This window comes from Ursus maritimus, unplaced genomic scaffold (assembly GCF_017311325.1).
Source record: "Ursus maritimus isolate PB19 unplaced genomic scaffold, ASM1731132v1 scaffold_15, whole genome shotgun sequence".
Taxonomy (NCBI): Eukaryota; Metazoa; Chordata; class Mammalia; order Carnivora; family Ursidae; genus Ursus; species Ursus maritimus.
This window is the reverse complement of record NW_024423897.1, coordinates 33,958,717-33,981,828: the sequence shown is the minus strand read 5'-3', so window position 1 is coordinate 33,981,828 and position 23,112 is coordinate 33,958,717. Positions and strand designations below refer to the sequence as shown.

General features: G+C 39.4%; 1 protein-coding gene and 1 non-coding gene across 2 annotated transcripts in view; both read right to left on the bottom strand.

Annotated features, from left to right (window-relative positions):
• LIFR (LIF receptor subunit alpha) overlaps positions 1 to 23,112 on the bottom strand; it is a 51,020-nt gene that overhangs the window by 12,481 nt on the left and 15,427 nt on the right. The window contains exons 5-15 of the mRNA XM_008692620.2: positions 22,270 to 22,444; positions 20,168 to 20,422; positions 15,503 to 15,632; positions 14,892 to 15,061; positions 12,902 to 13,047; positions 11,532 to 11,694; positions 8,942 to 9,012; positions 6,112 to 6,325; positions 3,693 to 3,872; positions 2,487 to 2,588; positions 1,743 to 1,910 (exon numbers count right to left, since the gene is read on the bottom strand). Coding sequence (XP_008690842.2) covers positions 1,743 to 1,910; positions 2,487 to 2,588; positions 3,693 to 3,872; positions 6,112 to 6,325; positions 8,942 to 9,012; positions 11,532 to 11,694; positions 12,902 to 13,047; positions 14,892 to 15,061; positions 15,503 to 15,632; positions 20,168 to 20,422; positions 22,270 to 22,444 — 1,774 coding nt within the window. The remainder of the gene's footprint in view (positions 1 to 1,742; positions 1,911 to 2,486; positions 2,589 to 3,692; positions 3,873 to 6,111; positions 6,326 to 8,941; positions 9,013 to 11,531; positions 11,695 to 12,901; positions 13,048 to 14,891; positions 15,062 to 15,502; positions 15,633 to 20,167; positions 20,423 to 22,269; positions 22,445 to 23,112) is intronic.
• On the bottom strand, positions 7,906 to 8,095 carry LOC121102781. The gene has a single exon (XR_005834909.1). It is a non-coding gene; the product is annotated as a U2 spliceosomal RNA (small nuclear RNA).

The window sequence follows — 23,112 nt, the reverse complement described above, 5'->3', positions numbered from 1 at the left end:
AATTTCTTCTGGTTTCTGTTCCCCCTTTCTCAACCATCTGGTTATCCCTGGCTGCTAGTCACAGTTAAGAGTGAGCCACTGGAAGGTCACCAGGAATGGGTGGAGCTTAGTGGTTGGTGGCCTTCTCTTACCACCGGTGGGGCAATGACCATGTCAATTTCTGGCCTTTCACTGGGATAGCCCCCCAATATCAGCACCTTTTGTGTCTTTCCTCAGGAACCATTTCCTTTTTCCAAAGAAAGATCGTCTAATCTCGTCTAGGGAAATAGTCCTAGGTGAAGATGTCCTATTAGTTTCCTATTAGAGGAAGGCGGAGCAGGGAAGGTCACACTGTTCACTAGGTGTCCCCCTCTTTGGAGGCCCTCTGGTTCAGTTTCTCCAAAGAATAAACCCCTTGTCTTCAGGCAGGAGAGTGGGCATTCATATTAGCTGCATGAAGTCAGTGTAGGACTTGGGGGTTCTCACTGCTCCTCACAGACTTCCAGTGAGCCCTCACTGTTCAGCCCATACCCATCCTAACCACCTGCCTCCAATCCTGGCCCAGAGGCTGAGTCAATTATTTCCCACTGAAGCCTGAATGTCCACCTGAATTCACCATCCTCCATCCTCCAGGTCATCTGTCCCACTCCCATCAGCCCCAAAAATGTCCAAATTTGGTATTCTGTTGCCTGTCTGGTTCTCTTTGTTTTTGTGGCTTTATGCTTTTTTTTGTCTTCTTTAACTTTAGAGACCAATCCACCATGTCTAAATGGAAAGATCTAGATGCTTGAATTTTAACTTGTACAAGTGTAAAATTTCTGAACATTTGAGAAAAATTTCACTAGACTCTGGATATTTGTAGAACTTTATATGTAGGGTTCTTCTCATTCACAGGCCACTGCGAAGGTTCAGGAAACGCAGACCTTAGTAGTGTAGGGGAGGCGCACATCTAATGCGGCTGCCCTGGGAAGTGCCTGAGCTAATGCCCGGCCGGCATCTCCATGCGGCACTGCTGTTCTCCACTTGTTGGACAGGCATTAAATAACTAAAATGGCTTTTTTCTGAGGAGAGGTCATTAAGGGAAATGAGAGCTCTCAAACTGAAAAGATGATATGCTTGTGTTATGTGGCTATGAATAGGAAACATCTGACTCCCAACAGAAATATAGTTTAGGGAGAAGCCAGAAGTCTGCATAAACATTTCTGTATATTTGAAAATTCTCAATGGTCTTTGGACATACGCTCACCGAATGGCACGGACTGACTGTACTTTTAAAGATCTAACGGATGCACACGTCCCTAGTCAAGTCTGTTAAGATCGCCAGCTCACCAAGGCCACGGCGAACAGTGTGGACGGCTCTTTGTCAGGTAACTGCAGAGACTCCGGAGCCCTTCTTTGGGTTCCTGAGCTTTTCTCCTCCATTATTAGAATTACAGAAAGACCTTTTTTTTAATAACCTTTGTAAGATGCTATGTTATGCATCATACAAGATTGCTAGCAGATGGTCTCTGTCCTACGGGGCTTATATCATCAAAGTCTAAAGAATAAATGAAAGATGGTACATGTCGTTTATCACATACTAAAATCCTAAAATTCTCATATTCATACATTTTCATTTACCTATTTCTCGGTTTTGGAAACCAGTATTACATTACTCAATAGCACTTCATTTTCGTTTTTGTTTTTAATTTTTATTTATTTATTTTTGTGTGGTTAATGAGAACGTCTAGGAAATACTATTCTCACTGCAGTAAGTGACTTACCAGATTCCAAACCCCTTATTTTAGATGTGTCTCTCTCTCCTTTTTCAAAGTAAAATAAATATCCTCTTAAAAAGCCTCTGAGCTCCTCCACAGGAATATCTTCCCATTTCACTAATATCGAATCTGCAGATGTATCCTCCACAGTAAAATTTGGCGCAACGATCGGAGCTGTGAAAGCAAAACGTCCACAGCTGAAGGCGAGTTCACGGATACAGAGTAAGACATCAACACCGAATGGGAGTTCTAGCCTCAAAAATCACTGAATCTGGAATTAGAACTTTACTCTCTATTTGGTCACACGGTGAGAGATACCATCACAGGCGCTGCTCCTGTGAAGCTTGCACGCTAACGACTAGAGACACCGGGGCGTCTCACAACATCGCACCGGGGAAGCCCGGCCGCAGCCTCGGCAGGCGGCCCCCCACGCGGAACTGTGCTCCCCTCGGGACACGGTCTTGAAGTTCATGGTTTTACTAAACATGTTTAAGTGCAAATTAAGTCTTTCTGACAAAGTGAAGACTTCGTTTTCTCAGTGACAACAGCAAAATTGTCAAATATAAACATCAAAGAAATGAAGATTAAGTAATCACAAGTAATTTTAAATTTATCATACAAATTACTTTTCCCTCCTTGAACTGAACATCTCAATTCAGTCTATTTTTAGAATTCAATCTTGCAACTGCTATTGATTTCTAAATTCTCATGGTACCTTGGACTCTAAGAAAACCGACCCATTTAACTTACCCAGTTCTTCTATATATCCAATTATAGAACGTAATAACTGATATCCTTGATTTCTGCAGCCATACAGAAAAAAACTGTATCTTACACCCGGTCGAAACTGATCTACGGGATGAAACAATGAACTTTCGTAAGTACGCATTACTATGAACGTCTATTTTAGAAATACCAAACTGATAACCACTTATTCTGACATTTCCAAAGCTCATTTTAAACCTGGAGCAAGCTAGTGGGTGGGACTCGTCTTCACCGCTTGGTGCTGAGACGAGTAAGCGAGGAGCACTGGCTCCTGGGAGAGAAGTAGCAGCAGCTGCTCGTTCTCCTGAGCTTCACCTCAACGTGAGGAGAACCAGGACAGAGGAACGACCTCGAGGAGCATCACTACCGAGGCCGCAGGTTCCAGAATTCCCAAGGGCAGAGGCACGAAACACTATCAGCTACCCAGAGGGAACAACGATGGTGGAAAGAGGGCTGGAATATCCAGGACCAGGCCGGCGTAGCCTGCAGGTTACTACAAACTCCTCACGGCTGAACTTCAGGCTGCTCCTATCAAAAGCAGCTCCTTAGAAGACTCCTGGCTTGTCAACAGTCAGGCACTGGGAACTGTCACTCCCCGCCCCCACCCTGCCCCCTGCCACACGGGTGCCCCTTGGCCTACATCACTGGTGACGGGAGCAAGGCCTTTGTTCTCGGAACTGCCCAGTAACCTACGCTTAGGCAACAATGGCAAAGGACGAAGGGTGAGACAACAGTGCTTAGGGCTTCGTGGTCTTTTTTTTTTTTTTTTAAGATTTTATTTATTTATCTGACAGAGAGACAGAGAGAGCATAAGCAGGGGGAGCGGCAGAGGGAGAGGGAGAAGCAGGTTCCCCGCTGAGCAGGGAGCCTGATGTGGGGCTCGATCCCAGAACCCTGGGATCAGGACCGGAGCTGAAGGCAGACGCTGAACTGACTGAGCCACCCAGGTGCCCCTTCGTGGTCTTCTTTCTTCAGGAGCATTCCTCCATGTTGTTGCAATTACTACAGCAGAAGACAGAACCCTTTCACATGCACACTGCTACAAAGCACTTTCCAGAAAGGTCAAACCACTTCACACCCACCCCAGTGGTAAGGGGGAAATGATCACTCATTATACCCGGTCACACTGTGTACTGCTCTTTTAAAAATATTTTTTAACAACTTGCACTGAGAGGCATGAGTTCATCTTACCAGATTCTATTACAGTTTCAGTGCTGTTTGAAGGGACTTTTTTCCAGTCCATAAGGCAGGGTTCAGACCGAGATGAGTTACACCATTTAATAACATAGTCACAGGTCATATTGGGATCGTAATTCCAAGTGAGGAGAATTCCATTTCCCATTCCGACAGCCTCCTCTACTTTGAGATCATCTTCAACAAGGAAAAAAGTACATGTTACTTGTATTAAAAACAGTAATAAAAGGTAAATCTCATGAAAATGGGCAGAAGTTAAATTGCTTCACTGGACAGAAATTTTAAGAGTGCTCAAACTAGATAAACCTCCAGCAAAGTTTAGAAGTGTTGCTCTTTACAAAAGTGTTACTTTTGTTATAAAAAGGTAATTACCTGTATATACAGATAAACTCAGAAGCTGGAAAAAGTAATGAAAGGGCACCTAGGACAGGTGGGGACGCAGCAGCAGGTCGGGGTGTGAAGGTCAGGGCCAGGGGGCACAGGGTGGAGGGCACACGGGCACTGGAGGGGGGTAGCAGAGCAGGGGGCAGGCAGGTGAAGAGCACGAGTGGACAGTCCCAATCTTGCCTCTCCTCGCCCACGACAGATGTGAGCTCCATGAGAGCAGACAGGGACCTATGCCTGTAACCCCAGCCCCAGGGCCAGACCTACAGAGTAGGAGCATGATAACGTGTGGTGAACAAGGAGATGGACCAGCCCTCTCTTCCTCTCAAGCCTATGGGTGGGCAGAAGGGGCTTCTGGAGACAGGCAGAGGAATGGACAAATTGGTTGACACAGAGAGGGACCAAAAGCTGTGGGATGGAAAGGCCAGTGCGCGCACAGGGAGGGCAAAGCCTACACAGGATAGAGGGGTGAGGTGCAGAGGTTGGCGGGAAGGGGGCTGTGCCGAGCTTCTGTTTCCTGCCAGATCTCGGCCTAGGGATGACGGGGGCCCAGGGCTGGGGGTGAGGACTGGGTAGGTTAGGCCCAAAGGGAGAGGGAATGGCCCACAGTAACAGGAGAAAAGTTATTTCCATAACCGAATTCTATACAAGGGTTTAGTAAAAAGCCACAGAAAGGTTTTTTGAAAAAAAAAATTATATTCATAAAGCAATTACTACCTAACACAAGACAATAATTTGGCTTAGAACTCAGGAGACCTTGGACGTAAGAGTGTTTGGGCTCAATGTAATTAAAACCCCACAGCATGAACCCGCTCTGAGGCCGCAGGGCCTCCCTCTCAGGAAATCCTCAAGGAACAATGCTTTCTTCTGAGGCTTCCGTAACTCTCTAGGAGCTGATGCTAGACCATTGTTAGTTCTGTAAATTACTACCTTCTGAAGGCCACATGGAAAAGGCAGGAATACAGCTGAATGAAAAGACAACATAGCTATTGCCTATCATTATAAAGCAACAAAATGCAGAATATGAATCAGAAGGCTATCTTCTTAAGGGTGTTCTCTCTTCTCCTCTCCCTCCTTTTCTTTCTGCCGTCACACCTCTGCCTGACGACCGCTCCCCTCTGATGCATGCTGCTCTCGGGGCTGGGTTCCATGTGTCTGAAATGTGTGGTGCTTTCCCTCGTCCTTCCTCCTAATTCCCCTACAGTCGACTGCAACAAAGCCAAGAACCAGCTAAGCAACAAGCAGTAAGAAATGGCCTCAATCAAGGGTTGAAAAGATACTTGGAGGACCCTAACTGGACCAACCAACTTTTCTTCCTTTAGGAGTAGGTGGTCATAGACAGGCGCTCCCATATTGGGGCAGGACGGCAAAGGAGGTGGGGGGAGCAGGGAATGACCTGGAAGAGGAATGAACTGAGAAAAGAGGCAGAAGTGGCTACAGGTGAAATATTATGGATTACTGGTAATCCGTAACATTTAAAGAAAGGCACTACATTATCTTGAAAATTGCACCACCGTGACTTTTTAAAGCTTATACTGAAGATCTAATTTAGACTTCAAGAAGAATTTCTTATCAATAAAGGATTCCTATTAATAAAGAATATCTTATCAACAAAACTGCCATTAAAAATACGTATTTTTTTTTCCTGCCTGACAGTCTGTAAAAAAGCCCACTGATACAGCATCAGCTCCCGCGGTCGTGGGAGAGATGTATGGAAACAGTCCTTAAATGAAGGGCTGAAGCATTTCTTGCTCCGAGCACTGTTCGCGCCACAGCTCTGCAGCGTCATGCACTGAAGTAACCGGGCGCACACCCTTTTATCCACCAGCGCAGGGGTTCGGAGTCCTCACTGGTGACTAGCGACTGCTGTCGCGCGATGAATTCTGGACATTAATCGGTTTGTGCTTCTTTACGGACCAGCAGCAGCAGGGGATATGAGAAGAGAGTTCACCTTGCAAGAGTGCGCGAACACCTTTAAAATGTTTCGCTTTAACCTCCTGTTCTTATATCCCACGTTACCTTAAGGACTCACCGTTTGGGATCTCCATACTAGCTATCTTAGAAGGCGGCGACGAGCCGACGGAATTTTTTGCCACCACACTGATGATGTAGTCGTTTTTATCAAGTTGTAGTTCTGCCTTGTGTTGGGGATCAGGGATCTCAGAAAGGGACTGTGTCTCCTCATCGAGTGAACATGATACATTATAGGAAAGTATTTTCCCATTTGCTTCATTAATGGGTAAGGGCTATGAGAAACAGAAAAAGAAATTCTGTCAAGAAACCGGCAAAACCGGCCGGGGGATGAGGCGAGACCATCAAGTCTAAACCAGGCACCGCTCAATCATGACAAGGTAACATCAGAATCGAGGGAGTTGTTAACAATGTCAAACACAGACTTCAAGGCACTGAGGCCAGGAGAAATCAGGGAAGTCAGCTGAAGAAAGACTGTACTTACCGTAAGCAAAGAGCACACAGCAATTTAAAAATTAGGTAAATACAATCCAGCCTTCAGCCTCACATTTTTCAGAAGCAAAGAAAAAAGTAACAGGAACGACTGCTCTACCAAACAAAACATAAAAAATTACGGCACCGGGGTGCCTGGCTGGCTCAGCGGAACATGTGACTCTTGATCTCAGGGTCATGAGTGTGAGCCCCATACTGGTAGAGAACACTTAAATAAATAAAACTTAAAAAAAATATGGCATCATAGTTTTAAAAAAATATTTATTATTTTTTCAAAATAGTACATGCCCATTACCAGAAAATTTGGAAATGATACCAAAAAAAAAAAAAACCAACCAAAACTGTAAAATGCTCCCTTATTTCCATCTCTTAGATACTCTTACGTTTTAGTATTTTCTTCAAGTTGTTTTTCTAGGATGTAGTTTTTTTTTTTTTATTTAAACTGTTTTAATCACAATTGTATCTTTTTTTCACCTTTCTATTACATATTTGTCCATAATATATACACTTTAATGGCTTTAGATTTTATGTAGTACTTTTACTAGTTTACTTGAATATTCCTTAAATAAATGAAATTTAAGTTGTTTCCAACTTTTCACCATACTAAAATAATACTTCAGTGCACCTTTTCGTGCCACTTTTTTCTTTTTCATAGTTAGGATTAATTCTTTAATGTGGATTTCCAAAGCAGACTTACTGGATATAAGGAAACATTCAAACTTTATTTCAAGACTACTGTTCCAATTTATACGACAATGCACGGGACCCTCTGACCTGCACTGACCTTGATATTAATACTGTGCTGAAAACACTGCTCCGTAACAGTGACTCTCTGACGGCCTGTTCTATTATCCTCCTAAGGCTTCATTTGATGCTGCTGACCGCTCACTCCTTCACAGAACTCCCACCCTTGGCTTCCGCTTTACCATTTTCTTCTGGTCTTCCCGTCCTCTATCTCACCTTCCCACTCTTCTCTGCTGGATCCTCCTCCTTGCTGATCCTTTATACGCTGCTATCAACTAGGGGTCCATCCTTGGCCTTTTTCCATCCTGCATGCTCTCCCTGAGTGATCCCGTGTTACCTGCTACTCAAAGCTATGTCTTTAGCTCTGACTTCTCCCCTGTATTCCGGAGCCTCACATCAAACCACCATCTATCTATTAGACTCTACTTGGATATCCCAGTGGCACATATTTTTAGAACACATTTTTAAAAAGTCAACCTCAAACAATTTAATTTTCCACCCAAATATGCTCCTCCTTGGCAAATGGCAGAACCATTAACCTCGTCTTTGAAGTTACAATCACTTCTGTTATTTTTCATCTTTGGTTAGGCATTCATCTAGTTTGAACAACATCCCAAACTTTCTCTGCATTGAAGTAATGGTACTGCAACACCAGGTCGATGTGTGGAGTGGGCAGAGTAAGCTCCTATTCCATCTCCTAATTCCAGAAATCCATGTGATATATTGTCTTTGGATAGAGGACAAATCACGTATTAAACCATTAAGAACAGATACTACACCTGATTTTAGCCAAAAGGCTGAGAAGTGACACACTGAAGTGGCTGTATAATTGTTACTACATCATCAAGAAACCTGACAGACAAATGTGAGTAGCCAGTGGATTTTCTAATCAAGATTAAGAGGGGTACACAGTCATATACAGACCATCACAAAGCAACACAACTTACAAAGAATTTGCACACAGACGTTACTCAAAGCTGGGCTGATGTCAAATTTTTGTAAAAATAATGTTTTACTTTCGATAACAAAATTCACTATTTAAAGGAATCCAATTATGACTGCTCTTATAAAATCTGATGTAAAAAACAGTTGTTTGCTTTTGATGTTTGCAAATCAGATAAAGAATATAGCAACAAGAATGTCTGCTCTAGTAAGAGAAAAACTAGTGAAAACATAATGCAATTTATATTATATCTAAAAATTGTACAAAGCCATGAAAACCTTTTTAAGTGGCATATAATAATGTGATTAAGGGAAACAAATTACACATGAGGTATGTAAAAAGCTTCCTATTCACTGAAGAAAAAAATGTAACATCAACACAACTGAGATTCTAACTTGTAGCTTCTTACTGTGTTTCTGACTCAAGTGAGAGAAATGGAATTCATGAAATCCTCAGGTCCTTTACAGGCCTCAAGAAATCAAACTAAAAAATGCTCAGCTCTGTCACAGAAGATCCTCACCAAACTGACTGTGGTGAATTGGGGGTGATGAGGAGTGTGGGGGTTGGGAGGAGCCAGGTTAGATTCTCCGCAGGACTGCAGAGAGCCAGTGTGGGAAACCGGGGCTCCTGGTTCATCCAAGTACCATACGAACAGTAAGCAGTTTAGCACATTATCGTTATTTGAATATTCAGGGAAAAATCAGATACTTACCTTCCAATAGATTATTAAATTTTTTCCATCAGAACTCCACTCTCTCCACGTGTCTGGTCCCTTTGAAGGAACTAGGAAAGAGATTTAAGAGTTAGCATTTGAAGATGTGTACTGTACATCAGTTGATAATATCAGTGACTGAGACTGTGGTGCTTGAGATTTTTTTCCTAGGCTTCTGGAATTCTCCATAGAAATGTGAAGCCCTTCAGTGGCTTCCCTTCAGAAATGAAACAATGAAAAAGCTGAGCTCTCAACGCCTGCAGAACAAGAGGCCCCTCAGAATGGATTAAAATTGCCCTTCAGGCCCTAAGGGATGCTCCACGCTGCTCCGCCTCACATCCTGCCTCCCCTTGCTCCAGTGGGCTCTGGCCGAGCAGAGGCTTCCTGGTGCTCCTCAAACGTGTTGCAGACACCTGCCTCAGGCTTCCTGCACTTTCTGTGACCTCTCTCCCTGTGCATAGAAACTCTCCTCCTGGATTATCTCACGTCCTCCATATCTCAGCTCCATTGTTACTTTACTAGGGAGGTCTTTTCTAGCTACCTTATTTAGAATTGGAACTCCTCCTCCCCTGTCACCTTCTTTCCCTGGTCCCCTTTCTAGGCTTTATTTTTCTCTGTGGGATTACCCAACATACTATTTTTAAAAATTTCTTTCTAATCCTCTATCCTATAAACTCCATGGGCGGAGACTGTTTTATTCAGTGCTATCTCCCTGGTGACCCACAAGTGGGTGCTCAGAAAGGTTTTTTTTTTTTTTTTTTTTTTAAGATTTATTTATTTGAGAGAGAGTGAGCATGCACGCAAATGCGCTGGGGAAAAGGGAGAGAATTTTCAGGTAGACTCCCTGTTGAGCACGGAGCCCAACGTGGGGCTCAATCCCATGAGCCAAGACATCATGACCTGAGCTAAAACCAACAGTCAGCCGCTCAACCGACTGAGTCACGCAGGCGCCCCTCAGTAAGTATCTGGAAAGTGAATTAATGCTATCGTCTCAGTGAGGTATAAATGACATATTTTCTCTTGGCAACAGCAGCTCATCAACTAAAGGCAAAAGCTCCTGCGGAAGCCAGTCTCCAAATGACCGATGATATTGGTCACATCTCCTGGTATGCCCGCCCGTGTGTGGTCCCCTCCCACACCATAACAGCATTGGCCTGTGTGACCAACAAGGTATGACAGATACGATGGTAGCTCCCTTCTGAGGTGAGGTCATAAAAGGCACTGTGGAGGCTGCCACGTTCTGCCTCTACTCACCAAGCCCAGGAGGAGCTAGCTGCCATGTTATGAGGACACTCTGCAGCACTATGGAGAGGCCTGCATGGTGAGGAACAGCCTCTGCGTGAGCCCCAGGCAAGCCTGCAGCCGCCATCCACATCCACACTGTGGCCTCATGAGAGACTGTAAGCCAGAGCCACTCAGCTAAGCTGCTTCCTAATTTCTGACCCACACTCATTGTGAGATAATAAATGTTTACTGTTTTAAGCCACTGAATTGTAGGGTAATTTGTCAGGTAGCAACAGATAACTAACACACTCCCTTTCTGGACTCGTGCACAGGATTCAGTTCTGATGATCCAAGTAGGTTTTTGACATATATCACAAAGATGCTCTCATCTCTCGCAAAAATCTGGATTAACATCTATCATTTTTTGTTTTATTGTTCATTAAATTTTTGGTGGAAGTTTTTTAAAAAAGATTCATTTATTTGAGAAAGAGAGAGAGAGAGAGAGAATGTGCACATGAACTGGGGGAGGTGCAAAAGGAGAGGGAGAGAGAAAATCCTCAAGCAGACTCCCCGCTGAGTGTGGAGTCCAATGTGGGGCTCGATCCCAGGACCCCGAGATCATGACCTGAGCTGAAATCAAGAGTCAGATGCTTAACCAACTGAGTCACTCAGGCGCTCCTGAAAGAAGTTTTATATTCCTCATATTATCTAGTGCAAATAAAGCTTTTGTTATCTTTTGTTGAATGACTCCTGAAAATTATACCTATTTCTAAGTTTTTTGTTCTTGACTTTTAAAGCTGACATCTGATTATTCGAGGATAGAATCTCATTCCATCTTTGGAAATTATCATACTCAGAAAACCAGTTACCTACTTTTGTACCTATTTTGACCTCCATGTACTGCAGAAACTGAAGTTCAAGACCTCTGGCCCCATCCATTGCTCAGGCCTAGGTCACAAATAAAAATTCCAACAAATTCTCTTTATTGACAATTGTCTTCAGTAAAGTAATCTAAATAGGTTATTAAAATTCTAGGAAAGGAGGAAAAAGTGTCAGAGAAATCACCCAGAATCTCACCACAGTTTCGAGTTTGTTTCCTCTTCATCATTTTAGGACAGCTGCAAACAACCTGCAGACAGGCCTAGTCTTTCCACACAACACAGGCCAAGCAGCTGTTTGTATTACCACAAACCTTAAAGAGCCACCATTTAAGATGTCTGGATATTTTACTAGGAGATATTATTACATAATTTCGCAATTCAAGCATTCTCCTTTTACTCACTTGAGTGACATTTTCTTTAAAAATAAGTTGTAAAATTTCAAGATCCACAGTAATAATCAGCTATGAATCATTTCATTAACTTACTGGCTTCTGTGGTTAAATATTTCTTTTCATTGCTCCATCTGCTCCATTTCCAGAAAGTTTCGGTAGAACAGCGAATCCGAAAAGTATATATAGTGTATGGATTTAACTTGTCCACAGCTACAAGATAACTTGAATTTTCTACTCCTTTGATTGTGACATTCCGCTATTAGAAAGCAAATCAATATGCGTATGTATATGTAATGTCATGTAAGAATCCATCCATACACACACACACACACACACACACACACACACACTTTTTTTGATAAGAAAGCCACCCAAATTTATAACATAAACTGACTAAATGTCCACATGAGTTTACCTTTGTAAAACTAAACACAGTTCATCCACCAAAATATTTTAATTTTTACATAAATATGAAATCTGTGAAATTATGCTCTGTAGTAACAATAAACAATATTTAGGTGTCATTTTAATTCAAATACTGGATCTAAGTAACAATGATCAATTAAATTATGCAGAGAGGATGACGGAGTCTTGTTCACTGGTCAATGGCTACTGGCAACACAACAAGCCTTAATACACTTTAGTAATCTAAGATGACCTTGAGGATTAAATACACTAGTCAACTATATTTGGAAGCTTCTTTGAGGCAGGCATCATCTTATGTATCTTTTTAATAGGGCACTGAGAACCTCTAGTATGGCGCTAAACATGTAGAATATTCAACAAATTCTTATTTAAATTATATAAAATTAAAATGAAACAATTTAAACAAATCTGAGGATCCGCATGCCTCAGGAAATCCTCTGAGCTACCAATTACAAATTACAAAGGAGTTTTTCGGGTTATATTCTGGCATTTTGACTGATTTTCTAGCAATCGTCTTAGTAAGTCTCCAAATGAATATTTTCATTACAATATCTTTTATTTTGGACTTACCACAAATTACAAGATGGTGCAGAACAAAGTCAATCTAAGTATCTGAAATGTATTAAAAAGTCATGTTCTGACTTATAACATCCACATTCTGACTTAGAACTTGCTCTTACTGCTGCACTTGGCACTTTTAAAAATCACATTTCTCTGGTGCTTATCAGTCCATTAACTGATGCTAAAGGTTATGGCAAAAACTATTCATTCATTTACAAACGTGCCATGTACTACAGTAGACCTGGAAACATTCTGAGTATAAAAGTCAAGCTCATGTTCTATAATACCCAGTATTATAACTGTTTTCAAGGGCTAAATATAATGCTGTCATTACATCGATATACAGAGTCTTAGTTCTTAGTAAATTTCTATAATAAATCATCTGAGAGCTTATGCATATCAATTTCCTTAATTCTTTCAAAAACTATTTTATCTAAAGTAACCTCAAAGGAAGTTTATAGAAAAATCTTACTCACCAATTCTTGGACTGAGTTAGTTTTGTTAATTTCAATTTGACATAAAAGTTTAATCTTTGCAAAGTTGCCTGGTAAATGCCAGGAAAGTGTAACAGCTGTTGAATTAATATCCTTCACTTTGACTGAAGTAGGAATATGAGGATAGACTGTAAATATAATTTGTAAAGATTATTTTTAAAAAGATACTACTATGACAAATGACAATTAAAAACAACAACAACAAAAAAACCAAGAAACAAGAGAGGTATCATTAGTACCGATCAACAATACTCCACTCAGTACTCGTGGCATACACGAGCCTCACTTTTACTGCTGGTATCGTGCCAACAGTGTTCACAGACCAACCACTCTCAAGGTTCCTAGGCTGGCATCAGGAATACTAAAAGGTAGTAGGATCATAACCTCTATCTTTACAGAGCCCCTAATTTATTTGGAGTGACAAAGGAAAAAAAAAAGAGACACGATGAACAAGAGTATATATGCTAAGTTGGAAATGTGCAGTATTTCTAGTGGCTACAGGAATTGAGATACAAGTGTGGTAAGGAAAGTCTTAGAGTGAAGATGGGACTGAAGATGAGCTTTGAAGGAAGAATCTGACTAAAACTGGCAAAGCGGATGCAGAAGAGAGCTTCCGGTTGGGGTCCTGGCAAGAACACGGTACGACAGTGGAAGAAACTGTGCATGATGCGGTGATACCTCACAGGCCGACGTGAGTGGGAAGAAGGAATCGTGTGAAAGTAATGTTGAAAGGCGGAGGGCGGACAAGTACACACAAACGCTAACCACTCAAGTACAAACTGTAGCTGTTCTGACCTTAGGAAAAACCAGGAAATAACAAAAATGATGAGAAGGAATAATTAACAGAAGTGTACTTATATTTACAAACGGGACAACAAGACCATCTGATAAGCACTTGCTAGTCCCTATTGCAATACACTTGGTTTAAGCCTTTCTCCATGGACTGCGAGTGTCTATGAGAAGGCCTCTACGTAGGCCAGTGCTCTGCGCTCTGTAGAGCCCGCTAGGAGCCGATGCAGTGGAATGCCCACAGGAATGAATGCTAAGAAGACCGACCATATTTTATTCCTATTTTGAGCTATATAATAGGGCTGGTAAAAATTCCAGAATCATCAGCAATAAAAAGGAACAAACCGTTTACTGATATACACAGCAACCTGGATGGATCTCAAGGACATTACCCTTAGTAAAAAGTATCAATCTCCAAAGGTTAGGTACTATATGATACCCTTTATACAACACTTCAAAATCCAGAGACGACGAACTGAGTAGATGTTGCCTGGGGACAGGGATGCAGGAGCATGGGGGGCGGGGGGGGAGTGGGAAGGTGTGGGAGGGGTTGGCTAGGTGGGCAGCAAGAGGAAGTCTCTTTGTGGAGCCTGAACAGTTCTGTTTCTTGACTATGTTGGTGGTTCTGTGAATCCACACACGGATCCAACAGCACAGAAGCCCATCCACGCACACGCACTCTACATGCGCACAGAAACTTGTGGAAACTGAGCAAGGCCAGCAGTCCAGTTCACTGGTCTAGTTTACAGTATGGTATCACTGTCGCCTGCCTCATTTGGAAACTGTACTGTAGTTAATGAGACATCACAAATGCGGAAAGCCGGGTGAGATGTCACAGGGTTTATTATTTTTGCAACCACTTGTGAGTCTATAATTATATTAAAATAAAAAGATTTAAAAAAATAAGTTTTTAAAAATTGGGCAAAAATGTTTTTCAATAATCAAAAACTATTAGAGAAAAGCCATCTAAAATTTCTATGCAAATGACTAATACAAATTTTTATCTGAATTCAATAAAATGGTGAAACTTGAAATTATACATTTTAAGGATTTTAAAATAAAACTTATAAAATTAACTATAAAAAATTATAAAAAGGAAGTCTTAGAAGCACTTTTCACTAATTTCAAAACATTTTACCACTCTAAAATTATTTTCAAGACACTAGTTTATGCAGCAGCTTACCTTTTTCAGTTATGTTAACTAAAATAGTTGATTCCGATCGACCCAGAGGATTGCGAGCATTCAAAGTAAAATTATATATTTCTTGATTTGGACGCATTTGAAAGAATAACTGATAGCTTTCATTTGTTGGTGCTTCAACTCTTTTAAATCTAACATATTTCCCTGAAAAACTATGAATTAAGAGAGCAATAAGAAATATTAAAATCATTTCAAAATGGCAAGAGCGATAAATACTTCAGGAAAAAAATGAATGGGTAAATTTCTAATAATCTTTTTTAAAACTTTATATTTCTAATTCTAGATATACTATGTACTTGATGAAGAAAATGTACATGATTCAGAAAATAGATGAAAATAATCGACCAGAAGCCTACTACCTAGCAACAGTCTCTATTCATATTTGAGGGTTCTTCTAGGGTTTTTTTAAAGAAGCATACGAATCTAGTCTGTGTGCACGTCATTTGCAGTATCTATGGTATATCCAATTTTACACAGCATATTAGGTTTTATATTTTACTCATAACATAAATGAGATACCGCATTTCCCTATGTCATTTAATACCCTCCAATGTGCTCCTCGCTGTCTGACATCTTTCCTTGGTGACCTTTACCTTTCAAATAAAGTATAACTTGTATTGCGTGGGCCCACCAATGCGGTTGGTCTTCCTGGATTCCAAGTACAGACAATCTCTTTTAAATCATAGGTCTCACAATTCAGTTTTTGAGGAATATCAGGTGGATCTAATAGGAAAAAAAATGTCGTTACTTATGGGTTACATATATTTTCCCTGAAAACATGTTTTATAATGTTAACTATATTTTATACAATTTCCTTTAGAAATAACTTATTGTTTACATTTTACCTTTTGAACAATGCAGGAATTGCCACGCTTTCTGTAGCATGTGTTTCTTATTATGAGTTTTTCTTATTTTTCTTATGAGTTCATATTATGTTAGAAATGATGGATTAAAATATACTGCAGAATGACTACTAGCTTATTTGGAAACTTCCCGAAAACAACCTGAAGACATTTTTCCCCCTTAAATCCTACCAAATCTCTCAAAGCAAGCTGTATACAACAAATCAGAAAAATCTATAGGCTAAAAGTATTATTATGTGTCGTGTAAATACTGTGATTTGAAAAGAAGTACCAACTCAGATTAAAGGTCAGCACCAGCCATGCTGCAAGTCTGAGTTCTTAAATAAGTTACGATGACTATTATTTACAAAGTATCTCTTGGTAAAATTCTGCATCTTCCTATGTTCAAAGTGACTATTGCTCTTCTCTTTCTGTTCTTTATTGGAACATTCCCTCTGGTTTTGCAGGGGCAAAACTAGAAAAAAGAAAAATGTTTGTTTTTTTTTGTGTGTACATGTGTCTTAGACCTTTAAAGTAATCATGGAAAATTCTGCAGTTGGACACTAATTATAGAAATTGATATTTCTGTATTCATGTTTAATCAAGCACACATAGAAACTGGTATTCTCTGTCATATTTATCTTATCTACCAAATTATCTTTCACTAAGTTTTTAAAAAAACAATTATCTACTTGTTGCAAATTCTATAAAATAATTTTATTTTTTAAAAACTAAATCTAATCTTTAAAACAGTTCTTAGACTGTTTTAGAGACTTAAAAGGAGATAGAAAATTTCACATAGCTTCCCGAGGTAGAATAATGTCCGTCAATGATATTTTAGGTAATATTAAGAGGAGTCATGAGATTTTAAAGTCTAACAACTGCATAATCAGATAACACTGATATATTTGTTTTGAAAACTGTTTTTAATCTAAGGCTAAACTTTCAGTCATTTTATTAAAATGACATACCAAAATTTGGGGTATACTTAAAATGCTGATTGTTTTAGTATTTGGCAGATATGTTAAACTGAAATAGTTAAAATCCAAATAACTGGACTCTGAGAAACAAACTGAGGGCTTCAGAGGGGAGGGAGGTGGGGGAATGGGATAGGCTGGTGATGGGTAGTAAGGAGGGCACCTATTGCATGGTGCACTGGGTGTATATGGAACTAATGAATCATCGAGCTTTACATCAAAAACCAGGGATGTACTGTATGGTGACTAACATAATATAATAAAAAATATTATTTAAAAAAATCCAAATAACAGAAGCGAAATAGAAAGACATGGAAGCAAAGATGGAGAAAAAATATGAGAAGTCAATATTTGAAAGGTAATGTACTGACTGTTCTCAAAGAAATTAACTTACAAAGGAATTAGCTGAAGCTGGATAAAAACTAGGTATAAATCAATTGTATTACCAGCAAATAGAAAATGCAATTTAAAAAACAAAGCCATTTTTATGAAAATATTTTCAAATGAGAAGTATGAAACTTGACATGTGACAAATATTTACATGCTCTATGTCACAGTGTAGTATTTTAAAATTCTTAAGTATGACGAAAGATTAATACTTAGGTCAATTTTTATAATGCTGAGATGGCATTATCTATGAAAATAACTGAATGATTACTGAACGTACAGTGTTTATAAAAGATTTTGCTTATAACTAAATTAGCTCCCGCATAAACACTGACAAGTATTGGTAAATAACTGTTCTGTCTGCTGGATAATAAATGTATTTGCAATTACAATAATAAAATGAAGAGGAAAAAAAGCCACTTTTATTAGCACCAAACATCAAACTCTTAGGAATAAATTTACTAAAAGATATATAAGACCTTCTCTATCACTAAAATAAATCAAAGAAGACCTAACTAAATGAAGAGATATACATGTGCCTCGTTTGGATAACTCAGTATAGTGAGAATGAAAATTGTCCTAAAGTGGTCTCCTAAATTAATAAATCTAATGTAACTCAAATTAAAATCCTGGCAAGTTTTGATTGTGTCTTTTCAAGACATGGTGGGTTAACAGGATATCCATAAGGGAAAGAAAATAATGAATCTTAATCCCTAACTCACACCACAAACTGCCCTTGCTGTTTTAAGTTCCTAAAGAAATTCCTCTGAAGTGAAATTCTATTACTGCTTCTGAGTTGACAAATATTGAGTATTTCAACCCCCAAATGCTATAAATGAATGTTAAATTATGAATTAAATAGGCTTGTTCTACTATTATGATAGAAGAGTAGAACCCCACTGGAAATAATAAAAACCTGATGAACAGTCTCATCTTCTGAGTTTTAATTTTTGTCTTTCGTACTTTTAAGTGGATCTCTCACTTTCTGATATCACTTATCATAAAGTAGCCTCACTCCATGTACCACTGGTTCTTAACTTATACTCCATGATCATTTGTGAAGAATGTTGCAAGTCCTTCCCTAAAATTCCATTAGGAAAGAAATTTTCTAAAGTTTAAATTTGAACATAATCTCACTCTCACTTGAATTCCAAAATGCATTGCTGGGAAGACAAAAAGAGATTAAGGTTATAGCCATCAAACTGAGAAGTTCATCTAATTCTGGTTATTCCCTTGGGAATATATCAGCAATGCAACATAATTCATCCTAAGTTTCACTGGAAGGAAAAGAGAAGTGGAGAGCTGCTGGTCTAGAGCACAGCTGAGAATCAAAAAAAAAAAAAAAAAAAAAAAAAAGGGTAAGAAAAATCACCACACGATCAAAAGAAAATCACAAACCCACTCACTACATTCCACACACTTTGATGAGACCCTTTAGACCGAACTCAGCCTCTGATTCCGAATGCCGGGAGGAAGGGAAGCAAGCGCTGCTGGAGACAAAGCCATCAGTGCGCCACATGACAGTTACCACGGGAGAGGGGACAGAAGCACTCGAAACACAGAATTCTCTGTGGACATTCGACACAAGCTACAGAAATAGGGCAGCCCGTCACACAACTTTTGGAAATGTGGAATTGTAGGACTGCAGGAATGACCGTGTTAAGGAAGAAGTCCCTGCACAGGAAGCATGTGTTACACACAGAACACAGTGAGAGAGGGCCCCTCCCGCGCCTGTCCTCCAGCTACCCTCTTCCTCTCAAATATATTACTTTAAAAGTTAGAGAAGCATATATGACACTATTGAAAGATTTTGTGTAAAATCATCAGTTTCTTTAATTGGGGGATGTTTTAAAAGGTATGTTTTAAATTTTAATTTTAATTTTAAAAGGTGTGTTTTAGGTGGGAAATTGACTTTGAGCAGACCCTTGAATAACACAGGGGTTAGGAGCACTACCTCGTATGCAGTCAAAAATCGACATACAGGGACACCTGGTTAACTTAGTCAGAAGAGCATGCAACACTGATCTCAGGGTCATGAGTTTGAGTCCCACTTTGGGTGTAGTGATTACTAAAACAAATAAACTTAAAAAAAAAAAAAAACCCTCTACATATAGCTTTTGACTCCCCCCAAACTTAACTATTAGTAGTTTATTGTTGACTGGAAGACTTACCTATAACATAGACAACTGATTAACACATATTTTGTATGTAATATGTATTATATTCTTATAATAAAGCTACAGAAAATGTTAAGATCATAAGAGAAAATGCAATTACAGTATTGTACTCTAGTTACTGAAAAAAATCCATGTAGTGGCTTAGTCAGTTAAGCGTCTGACTCTTCGTTTCGGCTGAGGTCATGATTTCATGGGTGGTAAGATCAAGCTCCATGTCAGGCTCCACGCTCAGCAGGAAGTCTGCTTGAAGATTCGCTCCCTCTGCTCCTCCCGCCCCACCTCTTGCGCACACATTCTCTCTAAAATAAATAAATCTTTAAAAAAAAATCCGTGCAGGCCCATGCAATTCAAACTTCTTTTGTTCAAGGGTCAACAGTATATGAAACAATTCCTAAACAATGTAGGATTAAAAATATATACAAACTACCCTTGACTCAACAAACTGTTAACTAAGAATTTAAAACTAAGCAGCTGGATGTTTCAATCCCACACATTCTCTCTAAAATAAATAAATCTTTAAAAAAAAATCCGTGCAGGCCCATGCAATTCAAACTTCTTTTGTTCAAGGGTCAACAGTATATGAAACAATTCCTAAACAATGTAGGATTAAAAATATATACAAACTACCCTTGACTCAACAAACTGTTAACTAAGAATTTAAAACTAAGCAGCTGGATGTTTCAAATCTTTTTACAAAAACTACAAGTTATATAAACACAAATATATAGAAAATGAGCTTAGGACTCATCTTAAAACAAACAAAAATTCTGGTGTCTTCATAAAAAAAAAAAAAAAAGAACTGTTCCCTGTCCCTGGAAACAGCATAAAGAGGATCAAAACAGATCAATAGGAACTCTTTAATATTATATACTTACATCCTGCAAAAATAACTGTCCCAAATATGTTATCTTCTGTTGTGAAAACCACATTTGTTCCACTACTTGCAGAAACAGAGATATTATGGATCTTGATTGCCACATTTTCCCCATCAAGATGGATAAGGGGACAATTTGTTTGGCCAATCTGTGCTGATAACACTTTTTCTTGAGTCACACAACAAAATGTTATATCTGAACCTACTAGTATTACTTTGTCTTGAGGAAAAACCTTAGTCTGAGAATCAGGTGACCCTAGAGAGAACAAAAGGAATTACAAATACTTTAGAAGTCTTTTACCATAAGATAGCCCAGTGTATATAAAACATACTATAAAGAGTTTTGTAATAATGGTGGCCCAAAAGAGCTTTCAAAGGAGCAAGACATATACAAGAAATAAATAAAAACCACGTATGTTTTATCTACTTATGGCCAATAATGGGGGAACAGAGGGGATTGCAGGCCAATGCCCAAGGTCACAGGTTAATGTCTAAGAAGTCTGCAGGTTCAAACTAAATGGGTTTATATCCACATGTGAAAATTTCACAACAAGAATAAGTCACTCATTAAATAATTCCATTCCTTTGAAATGATTTCTACGTATTTAGGGCAGTCTTCCTACTTTCCATCAGCCTGAATATATGTTTAAGTATTCCACATCCTAAACAGCACTTTTTCTTTAACCCCAACTCTCTGCAGGTTAAAGCCACACCTTTGCTTTTATTTTCCTAAATGTCCGATCTTTTTAATTATCTCTAGTTTCCTTTCTATCTACTTATTACTCTTTAATCTACCACATACTGGCTTCTACCCCGACCATTCTACTAAAGTGGCTCACTGGTATATTTGCTCAGTCCAATGACCACTGCTCAATAACCCTTGCCTTTGACATCCGCAGCACCACGTATGCTGCCTCAGCTCTAGCTTCTCAAAACTCCCTCTCTTGGGTTCTGCACCACTCTACTCTCCTGGGCTACTCTTAACTCTCTGGCTACTGTCCTCCACTTGGCTGGCTCCTTTTCTTCCATCCTACCCTTAGACATACAAGCCTGTAAGACATGTGTCTCTGGTCCCCATTTCTCTTTCTCTGAGTATGTTAACCTCTAGATGTAAACAACTGCACATCACATACATGTTGATGACTCTCCAATGTGTCTCTCCAGCTCCTAGTAATCACTCGGATGCCAGACTTGTATCTCTGGCTGCCTGAGACAGTGCTACCCAGACGCTTCATTAAGTACCTCAAGGTCAACATATTAAAAATGAATTTATCTTTCCCACCTAAGTCATTCATATATTTTCTGTCTCAGTGGAGGGCATCACCAGCTACTCAGCTGCCCAAACTAATAGTCACCTTTGGCTTTATTTCTCACTTACCAAATGAATAGTCACTAATTTTAATTCTGTCTCTTCAGTGTTTTCACACCTTTTCCTTTTCATTTCCAGACCTAAGTGCCCTACTTTAGCCTTCACTGTCTTTGCTAAACTGCAACAAGATCCTCCTTACTTATCTATGTGCTTCCACTCTTCCTTCCTCTGATCCATTTTTCCACGTGGTCATTACAGTGGATAATCTACAATGATAACCAGCCTTTTGAAGGACTTCATTTGACCACCAACAATTTTCCAGGCCTCTCTCACACTGGCAACATTCTACCTGCATACAAGTTTCATTCAATAGACAGGTGATTTGGGGTATACTTACAGATCCCCATGTTCTCTGAAATAACTCTGCAACTCATAGAGATCTGCTCTGTGGGCAAGAAACTAGGAGCCTTTTTTTTTTTTTTTTTTTTTTTACTATAGACTTGATCTCAATAATATCTATGTAAAATTTTTAAAAATGTTCTTCATCGCCTACCACAGTGATTTTCAAACCTGGATGATTATCTAATCACTTCAGAAGATCTTTAAAAATACAGATTCCTGAATCCTATCTCAGAGTTTTTGAATCAAAATGTTCTGGGACAGAGACTTGTAAGATCCCCAGGTGACCTTCATGAAGCCAAATGGCATCTGGAGAACTGAAAGCTTAAACTAGACCTTACCCTTAAGACTAATCTAATTCATTTGAGACAAAATCTTTTTAAATGTAGGCTTACAAGAAACGTTCTTCAGTGGGCTCCAGTCACTCCACTCTTTGCGACCAGAGAAATGAGGATCGTCAACATAGCATCTAATTCCCACAGAATGAGTGGCGCACTCCAAGGGCATGTCTGAGGTCCAACTCCAGTGATGAACTGCGTCTTTCCCATTCATAGTTGTGTTGTGGGTCAGCTAAAAAACAAACACAAACACAAAATAAGATTGCTGAGTAGTGATATGTTCTGCTTCCCTTCTGATTTAAAAAACACAACAGACTGTATACAGTCACCACTAAGTTAAAGGTCTGCCTTTTTGTACAACCATCTCCGTTTTCTATAAGGCATAAGAGGAGAGTTACAGGAACAATAATCGTGATTCATTTATGTTTACTTCTTTTTTTTTTTTAAATTCCAGTGCAGTTAACATACAGTGTAATACAGTCATTCAACAATTCCACACATTACCCGGTGCTCATCACAACCAGTGCACCTGTTTACTTCTTCATCGTTAGGCTCCACTGCATGATTATACATGACATCAATATCCCAAAACATCCAATACAGTTCACAGAGAAATGTACCATTGCCAAAAATGGTCTCCATTTTTCATCGAGAAAAAACTGGTACTTCCAAGAGTTAGAGGCAGTGAGGAGGAGCATCCCAACAAAGTAACTGTTTCAGATTAGACTTTTTTATGTTACATGTTTAAAATTTTATTTTTAAATATGCAGCTTATAGTAAGATAAAATATTAATCTCAACTGTAAAAAATGGGAAGGATTTTGATCAAATATCGAGGACCTACTAAAATAAACCTTGGGGCCTCCAGTTAAAGACAACAGATTAAATAACTATATTCCCC